Source organism: Coenobita brevimanus, chromosome 110, assembly GCF_032717465.1.
Source record: "Coenobita brevimanus isolate Jiangsu-jjx chromosome 110, ASM3271746v2, whole genome shotgun sequence".
Classification (NCBI taxonomy): domain Eukaryota; kingdom Metazoa; phylum Arthropoda; class Malacostraca; order Decapoda; family Coenobitidae; genus Coenobita; species Coenobita brevimanus.
The window spans coordinates 10,675,254-10,699,631 of NC_137063.1; the positions used below are offsets into that span (position 1 = coordinate 10,675,254).

The 24,378-nt window shown below is 42.0% G+C and overlaps 1 protein-coding gene across 1 annotated transcript in view; it reads right to left on the reverse strand.

Moving 5' to 3' along the window:
- LOC145417427 (pleckstrin homology domain-containing family F member 2-like) overlaps positions 1–18,867 on the reverse strand; it is a 215,368-nt gene extending 196,501 nt beyond the window's left edge. Inside the window, exon 1 of the mRNA XM_080286110.1 lies at positions 18,852–18,867. Coding sequence (XP_080142236.1) covers positions 18,852–18,867 — 16 coding nt within the window. The remainder of the gene's footprint in view (positions 1–18,851) is intronic.
- Between the last annotated feature and the right edge of the window lie 5,511 nt (positions 18,868–24,378).

Consider the following 24,378-nt stretch of genomic DNA (forward strand, 5'->3'; position numbering starts at 1 on the left):
TCAAGTATCATCTTTAGTTTAATAATGGATTCTCTTATTAACTGTTCATAATCTTCTTTTGTCCATGCCCTAGTTTTGGAAGGCATATAAAATACTATTACATCTATTTTTTCTCCATAACTGTCTTCTATTTCAACTCCCAAAAGTTCAGCCATGGTATTTTCAATTTCTATATTTTTTGCTCTTAGGTCAATGCGGGTTAAAATCATTATACCTCCCCCAAACTCGCATTCTCTATCTTTCAGAGTCCAAAGGATTAAGTGCAGTGCAACACTGGATTACTGTACGTGCTTCAAGTGCACCTTCACCACTGTCAGAGCCTGAGAGGAGGCGGGTTAATCTTCGTGACGGCCATGGACATGTCGTAAGCACCCTGTATGCTGCTAAATATTTTCCTTACTCACTTCTAATTTCTCATTTTCTGGTTCCTTTTCATTTATCTTACGGTTTCTATGCCTTATTTGTGTGCACAGGGTCTTAAATAGGTGCTGTGCATGTCCGGTAGGGAGTTATTTAGGTGGCTTTCAAAGTTAGGTTGGGCTGGGGTCTATAAGTACCTGTCCAGGGACATCTTTCTTAGGTCCCGGACAAGACCAAGTCCCGGACATGCCTTTGGCTCTATTACGTCGGATCTTGGGAGGGATTACTCTATGTTCAAAAAACGAGAAGAAAGAAAATAGAAAGTGAAAATGATGAGCCGAAGTTAGGCAAAAACCAAAAATTTTATACCTTGCTGTAGAAAAAATTCGGCAAAAAAATAGATATTGTATATACTGTACATCTGGTTTAAACCATCCAAACGAAAATAAATTATCTTTATAACGATATATAGATCATAGTTATTTGTGCATTTTATTGCGTGGTAAAGTGAAAGGAATGAGATGCACAATTTTTTTTTTTTTTTTTTTTTTTTTTGTCTTGGCCACATATTCACTTTGCAATCTTTTTCTTTGATTGGTCAGTGTAAATACATTTTTTATGATAGGATGCTGGTTATGGTGTTATTTTGTAGCTGAATAATTGTACTTTTATCATTTTATGTCCAAATTAGAAAAAGAAAGAAAATAAAAAGGCAAAATGACGAGTTGAAGGTAGGCGAAAACCAAAAACTTTATACCTTGCCACAGAAAAATATTAGGAAAAAAATAAGATATAAAAATCTGGTTTAAACCATGCAAAACTAATATTACTTTTACAGTGATGTATAAATTATGGTTATTTCTGCATTTAATTGTGCAGAAAAGTGAAAGGAAAAAGATGCACAATTTTTTATGAGCCTCAGCCACATATTTGCTTCGCGATCTTTTTCTTTGATCAGTCAGTGTAAATACACTTTTTATGACGGGATGCTGGCTGTGATGTTATTTTGAAGCTGAACAATTGTACTATGTTGAGAAAAATGAAAACAAAGAAAATAAAAAGTCAAAATGACGAACTGAAATTAGGCGAAATCCACAAATTTTATACCTTTCCGCAGAAAAATATTTGGCAGAAAAGAAACTAATTAAGATATATAAATCTGGTTTAAACCATGCAAAGCGACAAAATAATTAAAATGATATACAGATTATGATTATATCTGCATTTTATTCTGCAGTAAAGGGAAAGGAAAGAGATGCACAATTTTATATGAGTCTCGGCCACATATTCACTTCGTGATCTTTTTCTCTGATCGGTACACTTTTTACGACAGGGTGCTGGTTGTGGTGTTATTTTAAAGCTGAATAGTTGCACTTTATCACAGCATGTTCAAAAAAGGAAAACAAAGAAAATAAAGTCAAAATGACGGGCTGAAGTTACATGAAAAACAAAATCTTTATACCTTGCCATAGAAAAATATTTAGAAAAAAAAACTAGATACATAAATCTGGTTTAAACCATGCAAAACTACAAAACTATTGCCCACCATGCACAAAGCAGGCATTCCGCGACATCATGTATGAGTCTCTTTCATATGACACGTAAATGCAATTTATGGTGAATATTTAAAGATAGCATCTTAAAATGACACATAAACGCGTAATCAGAATCTCTGAGGTTGAATCTGAAATAACGTGAAAACGAGTCATCAGAATCTCAAAGGGTTAACTGAATTTTAATTCATGAAACAAAAAGTACCTCCATAAATGTCCTTTTCAATTATATGAACTGCTAGACACAAAGAAATGCTCAGACAATCCCACAGAGTGTGTTTATACTGCATTTTTTTTTTTTTTGCACCAAAACTCTTTGAGCAAACCGATATTCCAATTTATCTGGGAATACAGTAACCTTCTATGGCCACTCCACATAACCCCACATAACTCACGTATTACTGAGTGTTGTTTGAACTCTGTTAAAGGCATTGTGCTGCTGTGTAATGAGTATATGATGACTGGATATGTACTCATTGGGGGGGAAGGGCTAATGTCACATTAGTAACCTTCTTTATCCATGAGACATAACCCCATAAAATCCATGAGCTATTGAGTGCTATATCCATTCTGTTGCTTCTACTGTGCAACTGTAAATGTGCAATGATTACATTATGAATGGATATGTTCCAGTTCTTCAGGAAGAGTGACTAAAGTCACCCATGTGTAACTATCTAATTTATCTATCTCTCTATTGCCAGATGCCTCAATCCTGTTTGGGGTGGCCACAAACAAATCGCCTCCACGTCGCCCTGTCCCCCGCCATTTCACTGCCCTGCTCCCAACACCCCCCCCTCTCTCATATACCTCTCCACTCCATCCCTCCATCTCATCCTCAGCCTCCCCCTCCATCTCACTCAAATACACTCTCTTCGTCAGTCTTTCACCCTCCATCCTCTCCACATGGCCAAACCACCTCAGCACATTCCTCCTAGCTTCCTATCACATCCGCATCCACACCACAATGCTCCTTTATATCCTCATTTGTCAGCCTGTTTCTCTATGTGACTCCACAGGCTCCTCTTAAATAACTCATTTCCACTGCTCTCACTCTTGACTTGTGCCCTTCCAACAACGTCCAAGCTTCACTTCCACACGTTAGAGTTGGTATCACAATACTGTCATGTAGTAACTTTTTCACTTCCATGCTCACTTCCCTGTTTCTTATCACTGCTTTAAAAGAACCAGCAACCTTTCTTCTCTGCTGTACCCTTTCAAGCACTTCACCCTCCAAACCTCCATCCTTACTCATCACACTACCCATGTACTTAAACATACTCACATTTTCCAATTCCTCACCATCCAACCTCGCTGTAAATTCACTGACTTCACCTCTCTCAAAGACCATCACTTTATTCTTCCTTACATTCACCTTTAGATTCCGTTTCTTACACACACTCCTAAACTCATCCACCAAGCCTTGCAGCTCCCCTTTGTCTTCACTTAACAACACAGTATCATCTGCAAACAGTACAGGGAGTTTCCAAACACTACCCTCTCTCACCACGGCCACTCCAACATCCACTACCCTACCTTGTACTTCTTTTATTATCCCATCCATGTACAGATTGAACAACCATGGAGACATGACACATCCCTGTTTCAACCCAACCTTCAAAGAGAAAAATTCACTCAGTTCACCATCCACTCGCACTGCAGTCTTAGCACCATCATACATACTCTTCACAGCATTCAACAACTTCCCATCTACTTCATATATTCTTAATACTTTCCACAATCCGTGTCTATCCACCCTGTCATATGTTTTCTCCAACTCCATGAAAGCCGCATACAACTTCTTTCCCTTCTCTAGAAACGTTTCCACTAAAGATCTAAGAATGAATCTCTGATCTGCACAACCTCTTCCCTTCCTAAAGCCTCCCTGTTCTTCTCCAACTAATTCCTCTGTTATTTCCCTAACTCTGTCAATAAGTATCCTACCATACACTTTTCCTATTATACTAAGAAGACAAATGCCCCTATGATTACCACATACTTCTTTTTCCCCTTTTCCTTTGTACAAGGGAATAATTATACCTGACTTCCAATCCTCCGGGACTCTACCTTCCTCCCAGGCCAATCTGCACATCTTCTACATCCATTCTACTACTATCTCTCCCCCATGCTTCAGCATTTCACCACACACTCCATCAATTCCTGGGGCTTTCCCCGATTTAACTTTCTTCATTGCTTCCACAACTTTTATCCTACTGATTTCTTCCTGTCTTCTCACCTCCCTCCTTCTCCCAGCCACTTATACTCGCATTACTTCCATCCTCTATGTTCAACAATTCCTTAAAGTGTTCTCTCCATCTGCTCACTTTTTCTCCCTTCTCCACTAGTAATCTACCATTTTTATCTTTCACTCCCCTGCTAACTTCACTTCCGACCTGTCTTACTCTTTTCACCTCTTTCCAGAACATTTTCTTACAGTCCCTCCACTTTACATTTAAATTCCTCATCCACTCTCTTCTTACTCTCTCTTACTAATCTTTTCACCTCTCTCTTTCTTTCTACATATAACTCTCTCTTCCGCCTCTCAACTTCTTCCACGCCCCTATTTCTCATCCATTCATTGTATGCTTTCTTCTTTTGTGCCATAGCCTGTCTCACCTCTTCAGTCCACCACGCTGTTCCTTGTACCCCCCTCCGTCTTCTCTTCCTTCCAAACACCACATCACATGTTGCACATATTTCTTCTGTAAATATCCTACACACACCTTCCACGTCTCCCATCTGCTCCAATTCATATTTGCCCACCCAATCGTTCCTCCACTTCTCTCTTATACTCTGCCTTTTTCTCATCCTCTTGTAACCTTTCCACTCTCCTTGCAACTACTCCTTCCTCTCGTCTTTCCCTTCTTCTATTCCTCCATCTTACTTGAATCCTAATTCTGGCCACCACCAAGTAGTGGTCAGAAAGTCCACTCCCCCAACCTCTATAAGCTCTTGCATCCATTACACATCTTCGCATCCTTTCATCCACACACACATAATCAATCATTGCCTTCCTTTCATTCAGTTCACCACCCACCCTTCTCATCACTCGCCATGTATACCTGTGGATCATTTTATGCCTGAAGAGGGTATTGGCTACCACCAACCCCCTCCCAGCACAAATGCCCACTAACGCACTCCCTTTCTCATTTATCTCAGCAGGCACACCCCACTCACCAACTATTCCATCTACCTTCACATTCCCAACTTTACCATTCATATCACCGATCAAAAACGCTCTCTCATTCGTTTTCGTTTTTTAAAGGCTCCAACATGCTTGCATGTGTCGGCCTTGGTCACCTAATGGCGGCTCTCCATGCTGCACGATCCACTGCAGCCTCCCTGTTCAGTCCCTTAACCCTAAGGTCACACTTAATGACCTCATCCCATGTCTTTCTCGGTCTACCCCTCATAACCCCACCCCCAATATTAACACTTCTCACCTTCCTCACCCAACTATCATCCCCCATCCTCTCCACATGTCCAAACCACCTCAATCTACCTCTCCTCATCACAACACCAATACACTCCAGTCCCATCCTACCTCTCAACTCTTCCATTGTAAACCCAGCCCCTCCAGGCCTTGGACGCAGGGACGCACTGCACATCCACCTAATCATTGTCATTTCTGTACGTCTGAGCCGGCGAATGTCTTCCTCCTTCACTGCCCAGGTCTCACTGCCATACAGCATTACACTCCTAACACATGCTGCATACAAAGACCCCTTAGCACGTAGGGAGAGCCCCCTCAATGTCAGGAGAGGCAAGAGCTCCCTGAACTTCTTCCAACCACTTCTCACCCTAGCCACAGAGCTAGCTCCAGCCCCACCTCCAGCACACAACATGTCTCCTAAATAACAAAACTCTTCCACACACTCAAGAGATTCACCAGCAAGTTCAATTCTTTCACGTCTGACGATCTCCACCTGCTCACCCCGGCACGCCGTACACATAAAATCAGCATTATCTCGCAGTCTACCTCTGATACCACTACATCTCTTATGCACCCATTTATCACACACACCGCACAAGATGGAATTACTTCCCACGCCCTTGTGGCAAACTGCACATGGCCACTCTCCCTCGTCTTTGACAGTACCGCCACCAACCCTAGATATCATCACTTTTGTTTTATCTGCATTTACCCTTAAACCCTTTTGCCCCATACCATCTCTCCACTTCCTAAACTTTTCCTCCGCCTCCCTTTCATTCTCTGCAATCAACACCAAATCATCAGCATACAACAACTCCCACGGGAGTCCGTTTCTAAAGTCACGTGAAAGGGCTTCAAGTACCATGATAAACAACATGGGACTCAAGACTGACCCCTGATGCACACCAACATTCACGGAAAACTCATCACTCAAATCTCCATTCACTCTCACCTGGGTGTGAGCACCCACATACATGGCCATAACCACCCTAACCAGCCACTCCTCCAAGCCAAGCTTTCTCATTGCCCACTTCACCACCTCTCTAGGGACTCTGTCAAAGGCCTTTTCCAAATCAACAAAAACAAAATAAAGATCCCTTCTCCTACCAATACAGTATATTTTTCCTGAAGCTGTCGAACAATGAATATGGCATCAGTGGTCCCCCTACCTGGCATAAACCCAAACTGCATCTCATCAATATTCACTCTTTCTCTAATCATACCTTCTAAAACTCTCTCCATTACCTTCATTATCTGATCTAAAAGCTTTATACCTCTATAATTCCCTCTTTCCAGGGCATCACCCTTCCCTTTATACACATTTACAATTACACTCTTCAGCCAATCATCTGGGACAACACACTCATAAATAATCCTATTTATCAGGTCAGTGACTAAACTCACCCCTATATCGCCTGAGGCCTTCAACATTTCGGCAGTCAACCCAGACACACCTGCTGCCTTCCCCACCCTCATCCTGCCTATTGCCTCACTCACAGTAGCAGTATCAATCAAAGGCCAAGGGCCAGACACTGGATCTGCTGGCTCCAAACCTTCCCTGTCCCAGTCAAACTCCTCATTCAACAACCGGTTATAATGCTCTCTCCATGCATCTTTAATATCCTCACTGTTCACCACTACCCTTCCTTCATCATTCTTCACACACTGCTCACCTATGATATCCCGATTATCCCTCTTCACCTGACCTGCCACCCTAAATATATTTTTCCTTTCCCCATGATTTAGGTTATCAAGTAATTGTCTCTGTGACTCAGACTTTGCCCTGTATACCTCTCTCCTAGCCCTACGCTTGGCAGCCAAATATTCCTCTTTGCTACCACCCTTCTTCCATTCCCGGAAAAGCCTTCTTTTCTCCTTAATTGCAGCTTCCAAACTTTTCCATGCATACTTCTACATTTGTCCAGAACTCTTCTCTCACTCTGCTAGCACGATCTTGCGTTGGCGCATACACACACACAATCGCCCACATTTGTATTCCAACTTTCAACTTTACCCACACAATCCTTGACCCAACTGATCCATACTATGTTATGCTCTTCTTCCATCTTTTACTCACAACTATACTCACTCCTTCCTTTGCCCTCTCATTCTCACCTACTCCTGCACATATATCCCATCCATACTCCCAGTCTCTCACACTTTCTCCTCCCCATCTTGTTTCAGTTATTCCACATACATCCACTTTCGCACCCTCAAGCACCTGGACAATCTCTCTCTCTTTCACCTCATCATTCGCTCCTCTTACATTCCATGTACCCATTACCAAGTCATTTGTCCGGTCCTGGGTCGTCATCATTTGGTCAGTCCTTGTCCGAGGCTTCTTGTTTGTTTTTTTAGTTAGTTGTTTTCCGGGGAAAATGGCAACCCTGACAGGGGAGGGGGGAGGAAGGAAGGGGTGAAGGGGCCATGGTGTAAACCAGCTGTTCGGTGCCGTGCAGCAATTTAAAATTACGGGTGGGAAAAAATTAGGATTTTGGGGGGATTTTTTTCTTTTTTTGGTCATTTTTGGGTTCCGAAGGTCCAGGCCCATAATGTCTGGTAAGTGGGGTGTCCAGAAAGTGGGCATCCGGAAAGTATGGGGATTACTGTATATTCATGTACTACATATAAATTCGTACCAAATGAACAAATATCTACCTATTCTGAGTTGTTTGCAATAGTTACTGCTACAAAGAAAATGCAACAGCTGCAGCGCGTCTCCAGAGAACACGGTATCACGTGTTTAAAGGGTCACCTGCCCAGACCATTTCTAAGCTCTGGTAAGCGCTTTTTTAAGCATTTTCCAATGTTTCTCATAATAAGCAGAGGTTTTAGCCCCATACAAATTTTTTTTCAAAACTCTGCTGGGATTGGGGGGGGGAGGGGGGCAGTGGTGAAAAATTGGTCGAGACGCAGCCAGTTAACAATTCACCACAGTGTTTCTTGTAGGAGCAACACAACATAATTTTTATGTAATATTAAGTTATCTATTATCTCTCATCTCCATCAGTGACCCCAGAAACAAAGGAACAGTAGATACTATGAACAAAATTCATGCACTTGCTGATCTACTTCCCATGGCTTTTGCAGCTAAAGAAGGCTCAAATCTGTCTAGAAAAACCTGTTCTTGAAGCTAAAGTTAAACACAAGGCTGACAGTGACTAAGGGAAGACAGGCAATTATGAATTACATTATCAAAAGAAGCACATCATGCTCAACTTATGGCTTATTACACTAAATGGCAACCCACTCAGGCTTTGACAGCACTAAGTCCCACTCAAGTACTTGCCAGTTTCTCATCAAATGGGATTTTCCGACCAAAATAACTCTGTAAAAATGGTGAGTTGTGCAAAAATATTTCATGGGTTGGTGTATCAAACCATTTCCAAGATGAGGTACATTTGAAGTTATTTTGTAATGGTTGCTAAACTGACCATATAGCCACAGTCCATGGGTTAAAGTGTTTTTATTGCAAGAAAAATGCAGTACCAGTAGAAACACACTTTCTAGGGGGTTGGTTGGTACTTGTTTGTCAAGCAGTTTGTGCGATTTAAAAAATTTTTCACAGGGGTTTTTCTTGTACCTGTATTTGTGAAACCAGATAAATGGGAATGGCAATTCAGATAAAGCGATCTGTTGTTGTTGTTGCGTTACCCCAGTCTGTCTGATCAATCATATCCATCAACCACAAGCAAGCAACTGCCCCTGCAGGGCCATCCCACACAGTGTATCAATGTTCCAATGCAACTGACAAAGGTTTGCCACAGCAAGGCACATGGAATAATGTAAATGTTTGGTTCTTGGGTGGATGCTGCATTTGTGTCTCTCCATCCAGTAAGCAGAGACACCATTGCAGGCTCCACTTCACCTTGAAATCTGGTTATATGGTTACCATCCAACATTGTAAATAGTTTCCTGGGATACAGGAAACCAACTGGTTTGTCACAGTGCAGAGCCACCAGAAGTGGAAAGAAGAGTAACAAATAGTGACAGGAAAGTTGGTTCTCAAGATAAATGAAGAGAGGAAGACAAACACGAAGGAAAAAGTAGGAAGCACTACATCAAGTGAGAGGATGATGGACACCCCCACCTACAACAAGGGATCTGGTGTAAAAAATGGAAATTTGGATAAGTGGACATTGTTCGTTCAGGGATCAAGCACTGCCTCCGTAGGGAGTCCACATGATACTGCTATGTCACCTTTGTGAAGATCATTCATTAAACTAGGCCAACAAAATTTTACAGAAAAACTGACTGCCAAAATTCTACTGCTACTAATAAAGATCTGCCAATACTAGTTATATGGAAAAAGTTCTAATACATCAGAAAACAACCAAGACATACAACTAGGGCTTACAATGTCAGAAAAAAAACAATATGTAATGGATGCACAGCATGTTGTATAAACAGGTAATGTATGAACATTCTGCTACAAGCTTAATTCCATATACTGTACAGCACCATATTTTCCTTGCTTTAAATATGATCACACACTCACCACTGGGAATGTCTAGTTTCTTCACCAACTCTTCCACCATCCTTGACACAGTTATATTTTTGTACACAGAAGATGAGACAAGGAAGCTGAAGGAACAGATACAATGAAGAGATAACCAGAATCATTATACAAATGAAAAGACAGAGAAAAAGTTTACTAAGAATGAAAACTGAAGTAAAAAGCCAGATATATGTATATGATACTGATGGAAGGGCCTGAGGTGGCAATGAATCAACACAGCACACTGTATAACACTGGCCCAAGATATCTTTTACAACTAACATCTGAGACCAGAAGTTTCAGAATGCACATATATCATTTTAGTAATTACAAAGTCATAACTTTGAAATTGTTGCATATACTGTATTCATCACACGTCAAAAACAATAGCAGTAAGAGCTTTGCACATCTAAATTTTATTAGTTATGTAAATGGTTTACTTTCAAAAATATTATTTCTGTGGTGTGATATCACACACACACACACACACACACACATATATATATATATATATATATATATATACACATACAGTATATATATATACAGTATTTAAGTTCAAGTACAGTACATTTTTAGGGTATATCACTATACTGAATCATTAAATTATAACATCACAGGTCACTATGCACAGCAATTTGGTCCAAAAACCCACAACCACACACATTTACACAAACACACATCCACAAGTAACAGTAACTCAGCCTACACTGCGCACTTCCTCACACTACCAGGATCAGTACAATATCCCCCACTCACGCATCCCTCCCGCCCCTCTTACTAGATTCCCTCTCTAACTTTACCCCAGCCATCCTTCCTTTCTCATACTCTTTCTGCCCAATTCACTGTTTACTCATTTGTACCATATTCTTTCCTCTCACATGCTACAAATACACTCTTCTTCCTCTACTTCCCACCTCCCTCCCCCCATCTACCTGGCTTTAACTTCATCCTTTCCTCCCTTCTCTCACTCTACTTTTACTGGTATCCCACTTATACTCTTATTCATTTCTATTTTTCACTATCACGGCCCTATTACTTTCCCTCACCTTTGCCTCTCCTTCCTTAATTAACCTATACTCCATCCATCTATCTTTTTTTATGCTTTCCTTTTGCACTTATATTTTTCTCTATTTACTTCTCTTCTACTCTCCTTGTCACTGTCCTACCACACACATTCTACCCTCCTTCCCCCTGCCTACCCACTCCACCTCTTCCTGACATAATCTGAAGAATAGGCTAACCCTCCCTCCCACCCTCCCTCTGTATGGCTTCATTTCAAGGCAATCCCATCTACAGTTACACCAGTTCTCACATAACACTCTATTTGGAGGTGCCCAATCACTCTGTATAGCCAGGAGATGTCACAGGCTGGGTTGGCTTCTATGAATACAGGTGCTAACTTGTAAGTATCAAGCATGACTCTGTATCTATATAAAATTTTTTCTATCTGTCACTTCTACAGACAGGAAAAATTCAACAAAATCTTACTCAACACTTTATCTCTCATCCTCCCTCTCTCTTGCCTTCACTGGTGGTAGTCTGACCTTCTTTCATTCAAACATTCATTGACAATATTAACTCACACTCACTCACCTCTTGCCCCACTTCCTCTCTGACCACACCACTGTACTGTCTCACTAGTATCTCACCCAAGTACTTTATTTATTCCCTATTCATACCAGTTATACCTGCACACATTTCTTAATCAAATAAAATAAGAAAAAGTCTCTCTTGACTGATAATTACAGTACTGTATTTCTTTCTGATTTCTTTCCGCACAAGAAAATAATTCAAGGAAACATAAGGAACAAGCTGGTAATATGAACAATAAAACTTATGAGAAGCATAGGTAGACAATTCACATTTCTTAAAACTTCTTAACTATTCAGATGCATGTTCCTATATCAGTGTCTATCATCATTAAGTAAACAACACATTAAAGAACATAAATGAAAACTCAGTATAATACATGTCAACAATCAGAGACTTGTCACAAACTAGTGTGAAAAGTATTCTTGTACAAAATCAATGTTCCTATGAAACTGATATATACCGTATAAAATCTTTACTTGGTTGGAAATCATTTAACTTGTAACACATTACAAGGGACTTTACAACACTGATTAACAAAAAAATGAATGACTCATGAATCATGTGGTATTTTATATCTTTATACCAAACAAAAGCTAAACATCCCACTAAATACATGGCTTTTCTGTGAAGAAATATTATGGAAAAATATATACTTACTAGTGAGCTCTTCTGTTGTCTAAACAACTAACACAAGATCCCTCACCACCCCTGCACTGCTGCTGCACCCAACAGTTAGTGAAACAATAGGGTGCCTCCCCCTCACTGTCCTGCCTGGCTGCCAACAACCTCTGCCACCACAACATAACTCCTAACAAGCTCATCACACAAGCATCTCTCATATTCCCCTGTTGCCAATACAATTTTGACAAATATGTTTTCTCTAATGTTATGGTTACCAGTCTGGCAAATGAGATACATAAGGAAGAAACAAGGGACAGATATATGTTTTAAAAAATAATAATAATATCAATTATAAACAAGAGCTGAGCACAGGATGGTACTGAGTTGCCAAGGACCAATTACTTGATCATTTACAGTCATAATCACACAAAAACACAAGCAAGAAAATATCCTTTACTAACTTTTACTGGTAAATCCCTGCTGAGGCTGAGCGTGTGTATGTGTGCTGAGAGGTGGTGTGACTAGGAGCAATGAATGTGGAGTATAAAAGAGTGAGTAAGGGATGCTGGCAGCTGGGGGTCACTCCCACTACCCAGATAAGAGATTACAGCTTTACTCTGACTAAACAAACACTGTTGAACATATATTCATTATTCCCTATTCTAAAATCATCTGGCATGACCTAGGACTATCAAAAGCACATTTACCATGGACCTAATTAAAGCAGTGGGCAACAACATGATCTCATCATTAAGTTTTCCTACTTCCAAGCTTTCCTATTTTTATTTCTGGATCCCAGTTACCCAATTATTATACTAAGATACTGATGACAGATTAATACTGAAGTAAAAGCCTTGACTCCTATGCCATCACACTAATATTACCCATTTTTGAAAGATGGCTCAATCTTTAATTACTCAAATCAAGTGCAATGTATTGTATTTAGCTACTATTACTTTGCTATACAAGGAAGTGGTCACATAATTTCTAAAATGGAATATAGTGCCACAAAGGCAATACAGTACCAATTTTAACCACTGTATAGTGGCAACCATCATCCACTCACTTGATGTAGTGCTGCCTACTCCTTCCTTAGCCTTTTTCATTCATTTTCTGTGCCTGCCCTCCTCTCTTCCTATTTCTCCCATCTTTCCTGTCACTTCTGTTTGCTTTTCTTTCCTTTACAGGTGGCTTTACATTGAGTGACAAGCCAAATGGTTTCCAGTAAGCCAGGAAACCATTTACAACGCTGGGTGGTAACCATATAACCAAACTATACGTGTTCCCTACGTGTCAACAAGTGGGTTGGTGGAGGGTTAGTGCCCCTCCCTGTAAAACAACTAACTCAAAGTCAAATGGCCACCCCTTACGGGATTATAGCGTCTGGCAATAGATAGATAGATAGATAGACTACTGTTCCAAACCATAGAAGTCTCAGCATTAGTCATCACCATTATCCTGTCATGTTTCTCCCATTTAAAGTTGGGGTGAGAAAAGGTCCAGAAAATAAAGGCCAGACATTAATTCTCACACAATTTATAACCCCCAAATCCTGGGTCTAACTCACTGGCCTAACCACATGCAGGTTTTTTTTTTTTTTTTTTTTTTTTTTTTTATAAACTAGCCAGATCCTTGTCATGTGTTCCTCTGTACATACTTAATCCAACAGGTTTGACTGTTTACCATAACATGGGCAACAGTTTTCATTATACTAATCAAAGCAATGTAATCAATATAATGGAGAGAGATCTGGAATGTATGATGAAGGAAAGAATGAATACTCATGAGATACAGTTTGGGTTTATGTCAAAGGGACCACCAATGCAATATTCACCAACAGCTTCAGGAAAAATACTGTATATAAAATGGAAGAGTTAATACATTCTCTTGATCTGGAGAATGCCTCTGACCACTGATGCAACATTCATTGTCAGACAGCTCCATGAAATATATATAGGGAGGAAGCGAGAACTGTACATCATAGATTGAATTATTGTATTGTATGTACAGTAGTCCCTCAATTATCCGACGTAATAGAGCCAAAGACATGTCCAGGTAGTGGCAATGTCTGGATAATGAACAATATCCCGCTTACTATACCCAGACCCTACTTATACTCAACCTCCAACTTTTACATAATCTATTTGTACAGTACCTCTGCTTACTTTGGCAGTGTTTTCCAGTCATTCAGGCATACTTAGACATCAAAACACACATAGGAATATCCAAAGTAATGCTAAACACCAAGAAAACCATGCAAATAAAAACAATGAAAACCAAAAAACACCCTACCTATACACTACCATACTGTATGTACAGTCATAGGAAAAACTATCGTTACCCCCAGGAACGTTCGATGCTAAACGAACGTTAGCTGGGCTATGTGGGCAGGTCCTTGATGTTCGCCCCTCCCCTATCTAGTGTTGCCATATCACAATCCCATTACAAGAGGTGGAATAATGAGCATGAATGAGCCATATGGCGGGGAAATATATAGGACGTGTTTGCGTTAACCTGAGCGCTCCGCGGAGGATTAGAAGTGAAACTCGCCACATTAATTAGTTTCCTACTATTCAATACTTATTGCCTATGGAGTACAACAAATAAATTATTGTGAAAGGTATTAAATCTATTGGCATCGATTTTTTTTTTTTTTTTTTTTTTTTTTTTTTTTGATACTCTAGCAGGGGTGCATGAGTTCATTTGTTTGCTTTAGACGGGTAGTTAAATGCTTCAGATGGATGCTTCAGAGTTAATATAGATGGGGTGTGGTATATCCATGTTATGCCTTATGGAGACATCACAGAGTGCACGAGGGGCTATAATCACTCTGCATTTATATGCAGAAAGCAATACATATCATTATTACACTGAAATTTACCAACTTGGCTTGTATCGGTTGAATTACTATCATACGTCTGGCATGGGTGCACATACTCATTGCCCGTCTGCATATGTGTTGCCGACTCTACACCATTTTGTTATACTGTATTTTTATTTAATGAGTTCGATGCCGGATAATAAAAGGTATTGTCTTTATCCACAGAGGCCAAATGATCTAACTGGCTTTCATTACTTATTACCGGTAGCAGAAATTCTAATATCTGTGTCTCACATAACCGACATTGATGGGTTTGCGGTACAAACTTTCCTGTCCCATCATTCCATAAAACTTTGCCGATGTCATAGTGCATAGCTCTGAAGGGTAATTATAGTTTTTCTTATGACTGTACAGTACCCCTCCTAATTTTGGCACTGTTTTCATATCAATCTGCCACAGAGTATTTCGATGTCAAAACATGCATGGTAATATCCAAAGTAATTCTAAAAAAAAAAAAAAAAAAAAAAAAACTATTGTATGTACAGTACCCCTTCTAATTTTGGCACTGTTTTCATGTCAATCTGCCATATTTAGACATTAAAACACATCTAGGAATATCTAAAGTAATGCTAAACACCAAGAAAGCCATGCAGAAAAAACAATGAAAACCAAAAATACCCTACCCATGCACTACTGTACGTACAATACCCTTCCTAATTTTGGCACTGTTTCCAGGTCAAGTCAGTCTGCCATATTTAGACATCAAAACATGCTAAGGAATATCCAAAGTAATGCTAAACAGCATGAAACCCATTAAAAAAAAAAAAGAAAACCAAAAAAACACCCTACCTATACACTACCATATGTACAGTATCCCTCCTAATTTTGGCAATTTTCAGGTTAATCTCCTATATTAAGACATCAAAACACACAGAGAAATATCCAGAGTAATGCTAAACACCAAGAAAACCATGAAAAAAAACAAAAAAACATTGAAAACCAAAATACACCCTACCTATACACTACAGTACTGTACTATATACTGTATACAGTACCCCACCATTTTGGCACTGTTCTCAGGTCAATCTGCCATATGTAGGCATCAAAACACACATAGGATTATCCATTTTAATGCTAAACACCAGGGAAACAATGCAATCACAGGTGAAGAAGCGAGAGGAAGGATGGGACTAGAGCGTATTGGTGTTACGATGATGAGGAGTAGATGGAGCACGTTTGGGCACATTAAGGGGACGGATGATTATGCGTGAGGGAAGTGAGAGGTGTGAATGCTAAGGGTATGGTTGCAAGAGACAGACTGAGAAAGACCAGGGACTAGGTCACAAGTGTGACCTCAGGGATAAGGGGCTGAATACAGAGGAGGCCAAAAATCAAGCACTATGGAAAACAGTCATCAGGTGACCAAGGCCAATGCATGCATGCATGTTGGAGCCTTTATAAATGATACGATATGTTATGACTGTCCATGGCGGACAAGAGAAGGGTGTGGCATGAGCTGTCATATACTGTTAACTCTCAATTATCTGTTGTCACAGTATCTGGCCCAAAGCAATACCCAGCATTCCTGGCTCGGCTCTATTAATGCAATATCTGGAGAAATTATGCAGTATCTTTTGCTGAAATGGGACATAACAGCTGGTTCTATGCAATACTGTATAGGCTATGATATCGAGGTGTATCAACCAGCTTGTAAATGGCAGCCAACCGGCGCTGTATTACAGTACCGTACTGTATTTTATCATAACTTTATTGCATTTAAAGCTAATTTTCAACTTTTACTCAAGGGAAAGTGTTTAGGACAAAAAGTTGAGACAAATAATAATGCAATATCCAGCTCACTGCCAAATACTGAGCCTATGGGGGGGTATTATGGAATATCTGGTGTTTTGCAACATCCGGTGTAGGGTTTGGCTGAAGTATGCCACATAACTGAGAGTTTACTGTAGGCTATAAGCATTTATTATGTATCACCTTCTCACAAATGAAATACATAGCTAAATAGTAAAACACCAAGTGCAGAACTGCAGCCCAGTTGTACACTGCTGTAATGCCCAAATACAGTAAACTCTCAGTTAACTGTCGTCACAATACCTGGAACTGCTGGCTCGGCTCTATTTAAGCAATATCCAGCAAAATTAGGCAATATTTGACACCGAAACAGAATGTAACTGACGGTTCTATGCAATTTCCGCCATTGAGACTTATCAACTGGCTCGTAATCGGTAGCCAACCGATGCTGTATTACTGCACCATACTATATGATTAATTTATTGCATTTTGTGCTTAGTTTTCATTTTTTACTCATGGGAAACTTTTTAGGATAGAGGGTCAAGATGGACAATGACACAATATCCGGCTCAAAGCGGAATGCTGAGGCAACAGGGGGGATACTATGCAATACGCGGTGTTTTATGTTATTCAGTGTACCCAGGGCTTGGCTAAATTACAGCGGATAATTGAGAATTTACTGTATTCAGAATATTACAAGCGATCTTCAAAATAAGGGCAATGATTGGTAGGCTCCTTCCAGTGACGCCCCTAAACTAAAACTTTACTGATTAGGCTACACAGGGTTGGGTGAAAACTCCAGAAACTGCTTGGAAGAGTACATTTGTGAATTTTATCATTTTTATATATCTGTCTGATAAATCAATATTTTTTTCTTTTCGTCTTATGTATGGTAACTCAACCTTATTTCATTTGGAATACTGGTTTCTTTTCATTTGGGTCCTCCACAGAGGAGGCCATATTGCCCTTAATATCTATCTATCTATCTATTTCCAGATGCCTCAATCTCATTCGGGGTGGCTACAAACAAATCACCTCCACATCGCCCTGTCCCCCGCCATTTCACCGCCCTGCTCCCAACTCACACCCCCCTCTCTCATATACCTCTCCACCCCATCCCTCCACCTCATCCTCGGCCTCCCCCTCCCTCTTCCCCCCTCCACCTCACTCACATACACTCTTTTCATCAGTCTTTCACCCTCCATCCTCTCCACATGGCCAAACCACCTCAGTGTATTCCTCCTAACGCTTCCTATCACATCCACATCCAATATCCAAGAAGGTTATGTTAGGATACGGTACATCTGTTATGATCAATCTGGAAGCAAAATGTAAAGGTACTGAGTAAAATTCTATCTTTCAGCAAATTTTTCATTCATTCATTGCCAGACGCCATGTATCCCAAACGGGGTGGCCAAAGGCTTAGAGTTAATTGTTTTACAGGGAGGGGCACTAATCCTCCACCAACCCCACTTGACACGTAGGGAGAACTGACACGAAATTATTTACGTTAAAAAATCCATTAAAAGTACTGAAATTCATGAATGTTCTGGCCTAAAAAATTATCCAAACAATTGTTTCCAGTCAGATCTAAATATCAAATAAAAAGCTATTTGTCCAGCCAGTTGGCATCTGTTCTACTGCTATTCACTAAGTAGCAGGCTACAGTGCCGTACTCACTGTGGAAGAAGTTCTATAATGTAGTGAGTCCATGTACTTTATGACGTACCAAATGCTGTGCATATTTTACCATGGTACGGCAGAAAAGTCACTTTCTAATCCTGAATTTAGGTAAGTTACATGAAGTTCTTTGATATACCTACCTCAACCCCCTAAGTTACCATTTAAATGAGTGTGTGTGTGCATCGTATCTGCTCATGCGATCATTATCTAATGCATATTCTTCGGATCCACATACATCCATTAACGTTTAAGCTTGCACAAACTTAACGTGAAGCCGTCAAGTGGAGTAAATACCCAACAAACATTCTATCACTTCAACTTCGTCTGGCCAAATCGGCAAACAGATGACAATGACAATCATTTACTTACACAAAATAAATAAAGATTCCGCGCACCATCTCCCCCCTGGTATTACTAATACAAATTGCGCATTACGCAAAAAGTAATTGAGAAATAATCAAAACTTGTGGAGAAACCTACCTAGTCGGTCCACCATCTTTGTTTTGTTATACTCGGCTTCCCTGAAAATATCATTTAAGGTTAGCTCTTTATATTTTGCCTTTTCTCATCTTACGATTTAGTACTAACAATATTTTAACACATTTAAATGCACCTTTGACAAAAGTCGTGGTATATAATTGCATTAATTTTCTTTTCTATCCCCGCTAGCTAACATATAGGTTTCCTTTATAATTCAGAGATTTTAATTGTTATTTAGCAGATATACCTTGAATTAATATTTTAAAATAATTTTTCATCAATCTTCGTCTATGGATGGTGACTCACTCAAGACACTGACTCATTCTCTAGCCGCGGAGTTGCCAAGGTTGTCCCTTTCCCGCATATTTGGGCTAGTTTTGAGGGGTTTCGGGAAAATTTGAGTTGACTGCGGGTTTGGGAACTGTTCTTAACCCCTGGGCTCAGATGGCGTCCATCTTACCATCTTGCAATTTCTTGATTATTTCATTTAGCCTAGGGGAGACGTTCAAACTAAAGGTGTTCGACCCAGCAGTTAACCCTTTTCACAAACAGATATCCACCCCAACTTGCATGAAATCTGTTATGCAGCGTATTGTGCCCAACCTCTTGGGTCCAGATACAGCGCGGGCTCTGGGTTCTTTATTCTTGACCGGGCCAGAGTATACAGATAATAGTCCGGGAGCCCAGACCAATTATTCAAGTGAACAGAGGAATAAGGTTTGTTGGCCTCATTACATTGGAACAGTCCTAAGAATCACGAATCTTAGTTGCTGCCGCTTAATATCCTGTACCTACACCCTGTACGGTACCTTTAATTAAGGTGTAAAAAAAACATTTATTCAAATGGGTAAGAGGAATGGACATTTTTATATGGTAATCACTTTTTGGAAGTTAAGGGACATAGTAATCACACTGACAGCAACTTGTGCATGTACCTGACCCCAGACAGCAACATTTTGGGGGAGTCAAATTTTGCATTATTCAAACATGGAGAGGAATGGACGTACCTTGTTGCATTTTAACTGTCAGGTACTGAGTTACACAAATATATCAATGACAGCAATTTTTTATTGTACCGGGACCCAGACAGCAGCCGCAAAATTGCTTATTCTTGACTAAACTGGTTTTCTTTACAAAATGAGAGAAACGGTTAAAACCAACTTTCTAGATCTATACAAACATGATGGAATATGAGAATGGCAACAACAATTTTTTTTTTTTTTTTTTTTTTTTTTTTTTTTAGTCCCGACCAGCAACTTTTTGAGGGTCAAAATTATGTGACTTATTCAAACATTAAGAAGAATGGATGAAACTCGTTCCATTATAACTGTTAGGTACTAAGTAACAAAAATATATCAATGACAGCAATCTTTCCTTGTACCGGGGCCCAGACAGCATCTTCAAAATAATATGCTCCGACCCAGCATTAGCTTAGTCAAACACTGACACAAATATGAAACTTAATAAATTGTGTCTGTTAGGTAGCAAAGTACAAAAATAGTAGTCTTTCCTTATACCGGGACCAAGACAGCAGCCCCGAATATGCTCTGCCCTGATATTGCTTCATACTGCAATATGCCACTGTAATGCTATGTTTTTAAGGCGACTTCTCGTCGTAAAAACACTAGCTACTGAAGCGGGGTCCTCTTTCTAGACCGGAAGTAAAGCACTAACAAAAGAACAGGTCATAAAAACCAGGCAGTATACCTTAACACATCTATTACCTAGATCCTACTCGTAACAATATACATAGAATGATATTCAAGATACAGGGACACAGAGATACAGAGTTAACACTTGGCTCTACAGAGTAATCATACACACTACAATAATCACACAGGGAGACTGTGAGTTTCCTTTAACAGGGTTTATATGTCACTTGGAGGCAGTATATAAATGGGATTGTTCACTTTAGGAATATACAAGGTTGGGAGTCTGGTACGGGAATATTACTATAAAAGAGGTAGGGTGCGGATAGCGACACTCGACTCTGTCACCTTGTCACGGAGACACGTATTAGGTTGTGCCTCGACTGACAGTCATCAGGTGATGAGTGCAGGTATGTAATGTAGAAAAGCATTACATATCTGCAGTCGATGACTCGATGGTGTTCTCTTGGTCGAGGCTTTTTGAACATTAGTGTAGGTCTAGTTATTTGTCTCTTAGGATTTAGTATAGGTTAGCGATTTGTCTGTTAGGTGGTTAGTTTTAGGGTCTTTAGATTAGGTATTTTGTTTATAAGTAATATAAGGTTAAAAATATAAAAAATAAATAAAAATAATAAAAATAAAACTACAAAAAAATAATAAAATAAAAATTATTATATATATATGTACGTGTGCATGAAAGTGTGTATGTTCATATGCATGGATGTGTGTATGTATGTATGTATGTATATATATATGTTTGTATATATATGTATATATGTGTCAATATATATACATATATATATATTTGCCTTAATGACCAGAGGCTTCGGCCTCAATGGTCGATAGGCAAAAAAAAAAAAAAAAAAAAAAAAAAAAACTTGGATTTTGACTCGCCCGCGCCCTTACCTCGATGTTCATAGAAAACTCTCTGGTTCTTTTATATGGGGAGGGACTAGGATAATTCACAAAGTTCGCTTTCTGCCCTGTTAGCATTGAGTTCTGATGGGCCACTATTTACTATGGTTTCTTGTGGAGTCACTGTCACTGTTTTCCCTGTTTCCTGGGTATAGTCACTTTAAGTTGCACTCGTAGGTGGGGTACAGGGAGGCTCCCCCGTCTGGGGCCTCGACCTGGGAGGCGGCCCTCGTACTAGGGCCGCGCCGGTGGGGTGCAGGGAGGCCCTTTGGTCTGGGGGCCTCGACCTGATAGGTGGCCCTCGGGACTGGGACCAAACAGCCGGAGTATTCGGGCCTGCTTCTTCCGACTCCGGGGAGTGAGGGAGCCCGAATCACCTTCGTCAGGAGTTGGAGAGTCTAGCCTGGGCGTCCTGGGACTGCGGGCACCAAGGGGGAGAGGCGCTGTCAGGACTGGACTGTGGCAGCGTCTCCTATGGGGCTCGGACAGGAACAAGGAACTCCCGGGTGTGGGCGGTAAGCCCGATATCGGGCCTTGCCACCACTCTAGTGTCTCCTCCGGGACTATATTCCCGGATGGTGACGAAGGGCTCCCCGAAGGGAAAGAGGCTGGAGGAGGACTCACGTTGCCCGTGGCCTCTTGGGTGTGTCTGGAGGCCGGAGCCTGGGGTCTCTTTCCCCTATAACACACTCTGGCTGTAGCCGTGAACTTGCCCGGCGTACGGGGAACACCTATAGGGTGATCGGGGTTGCCCTTTCGCCGCGGCTTGGGACCGCCGGCGTGGTGTTGCTCCTGTAGTAGGAGACAAGCCGGAGTGAGGGGCAGAAAGGCCACACTCTCTCCAATACCTCACGCTGCGGCTTGGGACCGTCCACGGGATGTTGCTCCTGAAGGGGAGAACAGCAAGAGAGTGATGCACTGGGGCAACTCTCTCTCCCTAGTGTGTTAAGGCCGGGGACTGGGGTCGCTTTCCCCTTCACACTTTCTATTAGGCTGTAGCCTGGGGTTGCCTTCCCCTTTTTACTTTTTATTAGGCCGTAGCCTTGGGCCTCTTGCCCTTGGGCCTCCTGCCCTAGAGGATGTAACAAAGCCGTCAATACGGTGTTACCTGGGACTGAATTTGGTTCAGTCCCACCCCTATTCTGTCGATCACTGCTCCGCCCGCACAGTAGTTCACTTCCCCTGATCACCTGGGGTTGGGGCACTTGCGGGGAATAGGGACCCCGGACCGTGATGCCCTGATGACCCTCTTGCCCGAGGTCACTAAACTCACCGGTGTGTCCTCCTGGGGTGGTGGTGGGGTGGCGGCTCGGTGGTGGTGTGGGGGGTGGTGAGGTGGGAGGTCCGGCGGCGGGCACGGCGGGCATTTTACCACCCTCCGCGATGTTGAAGTCACGGCCCCGTGACTGGAGGTGGTAGGTGGTGGAGGTGGATGTCTGGTGGGCCGGGGTAAGGTGTTGGGTGAGGCTGACCCAGTGGGTGGTGAATGCTTTGGGCTCCTGGTGGGGGTTGAGTGTGAGGTGGAGGGAGGATGGATAGTTGGTCCGGTGTAGGAGGCGGAGCAGGTGGTAGGTGCCCCTGATTCTGGCTGGTGGGCGGTTGTAGGGTTTCCAATGGACTTTCGTCACCTTCATCTTGGGGAATGGTGCCTGGTGGAGAGGTGAAATTTGAATGCTGGAGAGTGACGGGAGGTTGGTGGTTTCATTGGGACTAATTCGGTGGGAGGAGCGTCGTCCTCTGGGGAATTGGGAATTGGGAAAATTCCACCGTGCTTGGTGGAGGGGGAGGGTTATGGGGGAGGTGTTTGGGGGGGTATGTGGAGGGGGTGGGTGTTGGGATGGGTGTGCGATGGGTGGAGGTGTTGGGGTGTACCTCGCGGGTGGGCGTGAGAGGCGTCCTGATCTGGTGGTGGTAGTAGTGATGGTGGATGTGGGTGGCAATGGTGGTTGTGTGCATGGTGGTGGTGAGGGTGTGCTGGGGCTAGGGGAGGGGATGCTTGGGGGCGTGGTGTGGCGCGTATAATGAGAGTGGTCATGCGGGAGGGTGGTGGTGGGTGTGGAGGTGGTGGGGTGGTGAGTGGTGTGGTTTTTGGGGGTGGGTGGGCGGTGGTGGTGGTGTGGGCGGCATGGGCGGAGTGGGTTGGGAGGTGGTGGGTGGATGGGTGTTAGGTGGGTGAATTGCAGGTTGTGAAGTGGTGGTGGTTTCGGCCTGTGGTGGTGGTGTGTCGGGGGGTGGGCTGGTTGTTGGTGAGTTTGAGGAAGGGGGTGAGAAGGGGTAGGAGTAGGAGTCTGGGAGGTGATTCTGAGAAAGGTCGGGGTGGACAGGTGTGCGGGCAGGGGTGCAGGTAGGCCTAGCGCGGGGGTGGTCAGTGTCAGGTGGGTGGAAGGGGCGCACGTGGTGATTCCTATATGTGCGGTGTTGTCCCTGTTGATCTATAATGACTTGGTATGGGTTGGGTACTCGCACAATTTTGTAAGGTCCGTTGAATCGGGGGGAGGTTTTGGGTGGGGTAGGTAGGTTTGCGACGGCTACGGACTGACCAGGTTTGTATGGGTTGGAGTGGGTTTTGTCGGGTGCTGGGTCTTGTTGTGAATGCAGATGGTGGAGGCAGCGTTTGAGGTGGTGGAGAGGGTCGGTAGTGGAGGGTGGGGTGGGTGGCTGTAGGTGGTGGCGGAGTGGTAGGAGTAGGGGCGATTCACCGAAAACTCTTTCATGTGGAGTTATTCCGTCTTCTCGTGGGCACGTATTTAAGCCCCATTGGATGATCTTGACGTGGGCAGGCCAGTCTTCGTTTCCTGTTTGCATAATGCGTGTGCGGACCTGGTTCATAAGGGAGCGATGGCTTCTCTCGCAGATGCTGTTACCCTGGGGCCAGTAGGGGGATGAGTGGGAGATGTGGTATCCGAATATGTTTGCTAGTTCTTCCCAGACTTTTCCCGTAAATTCTGGAGCATTATCTGAAT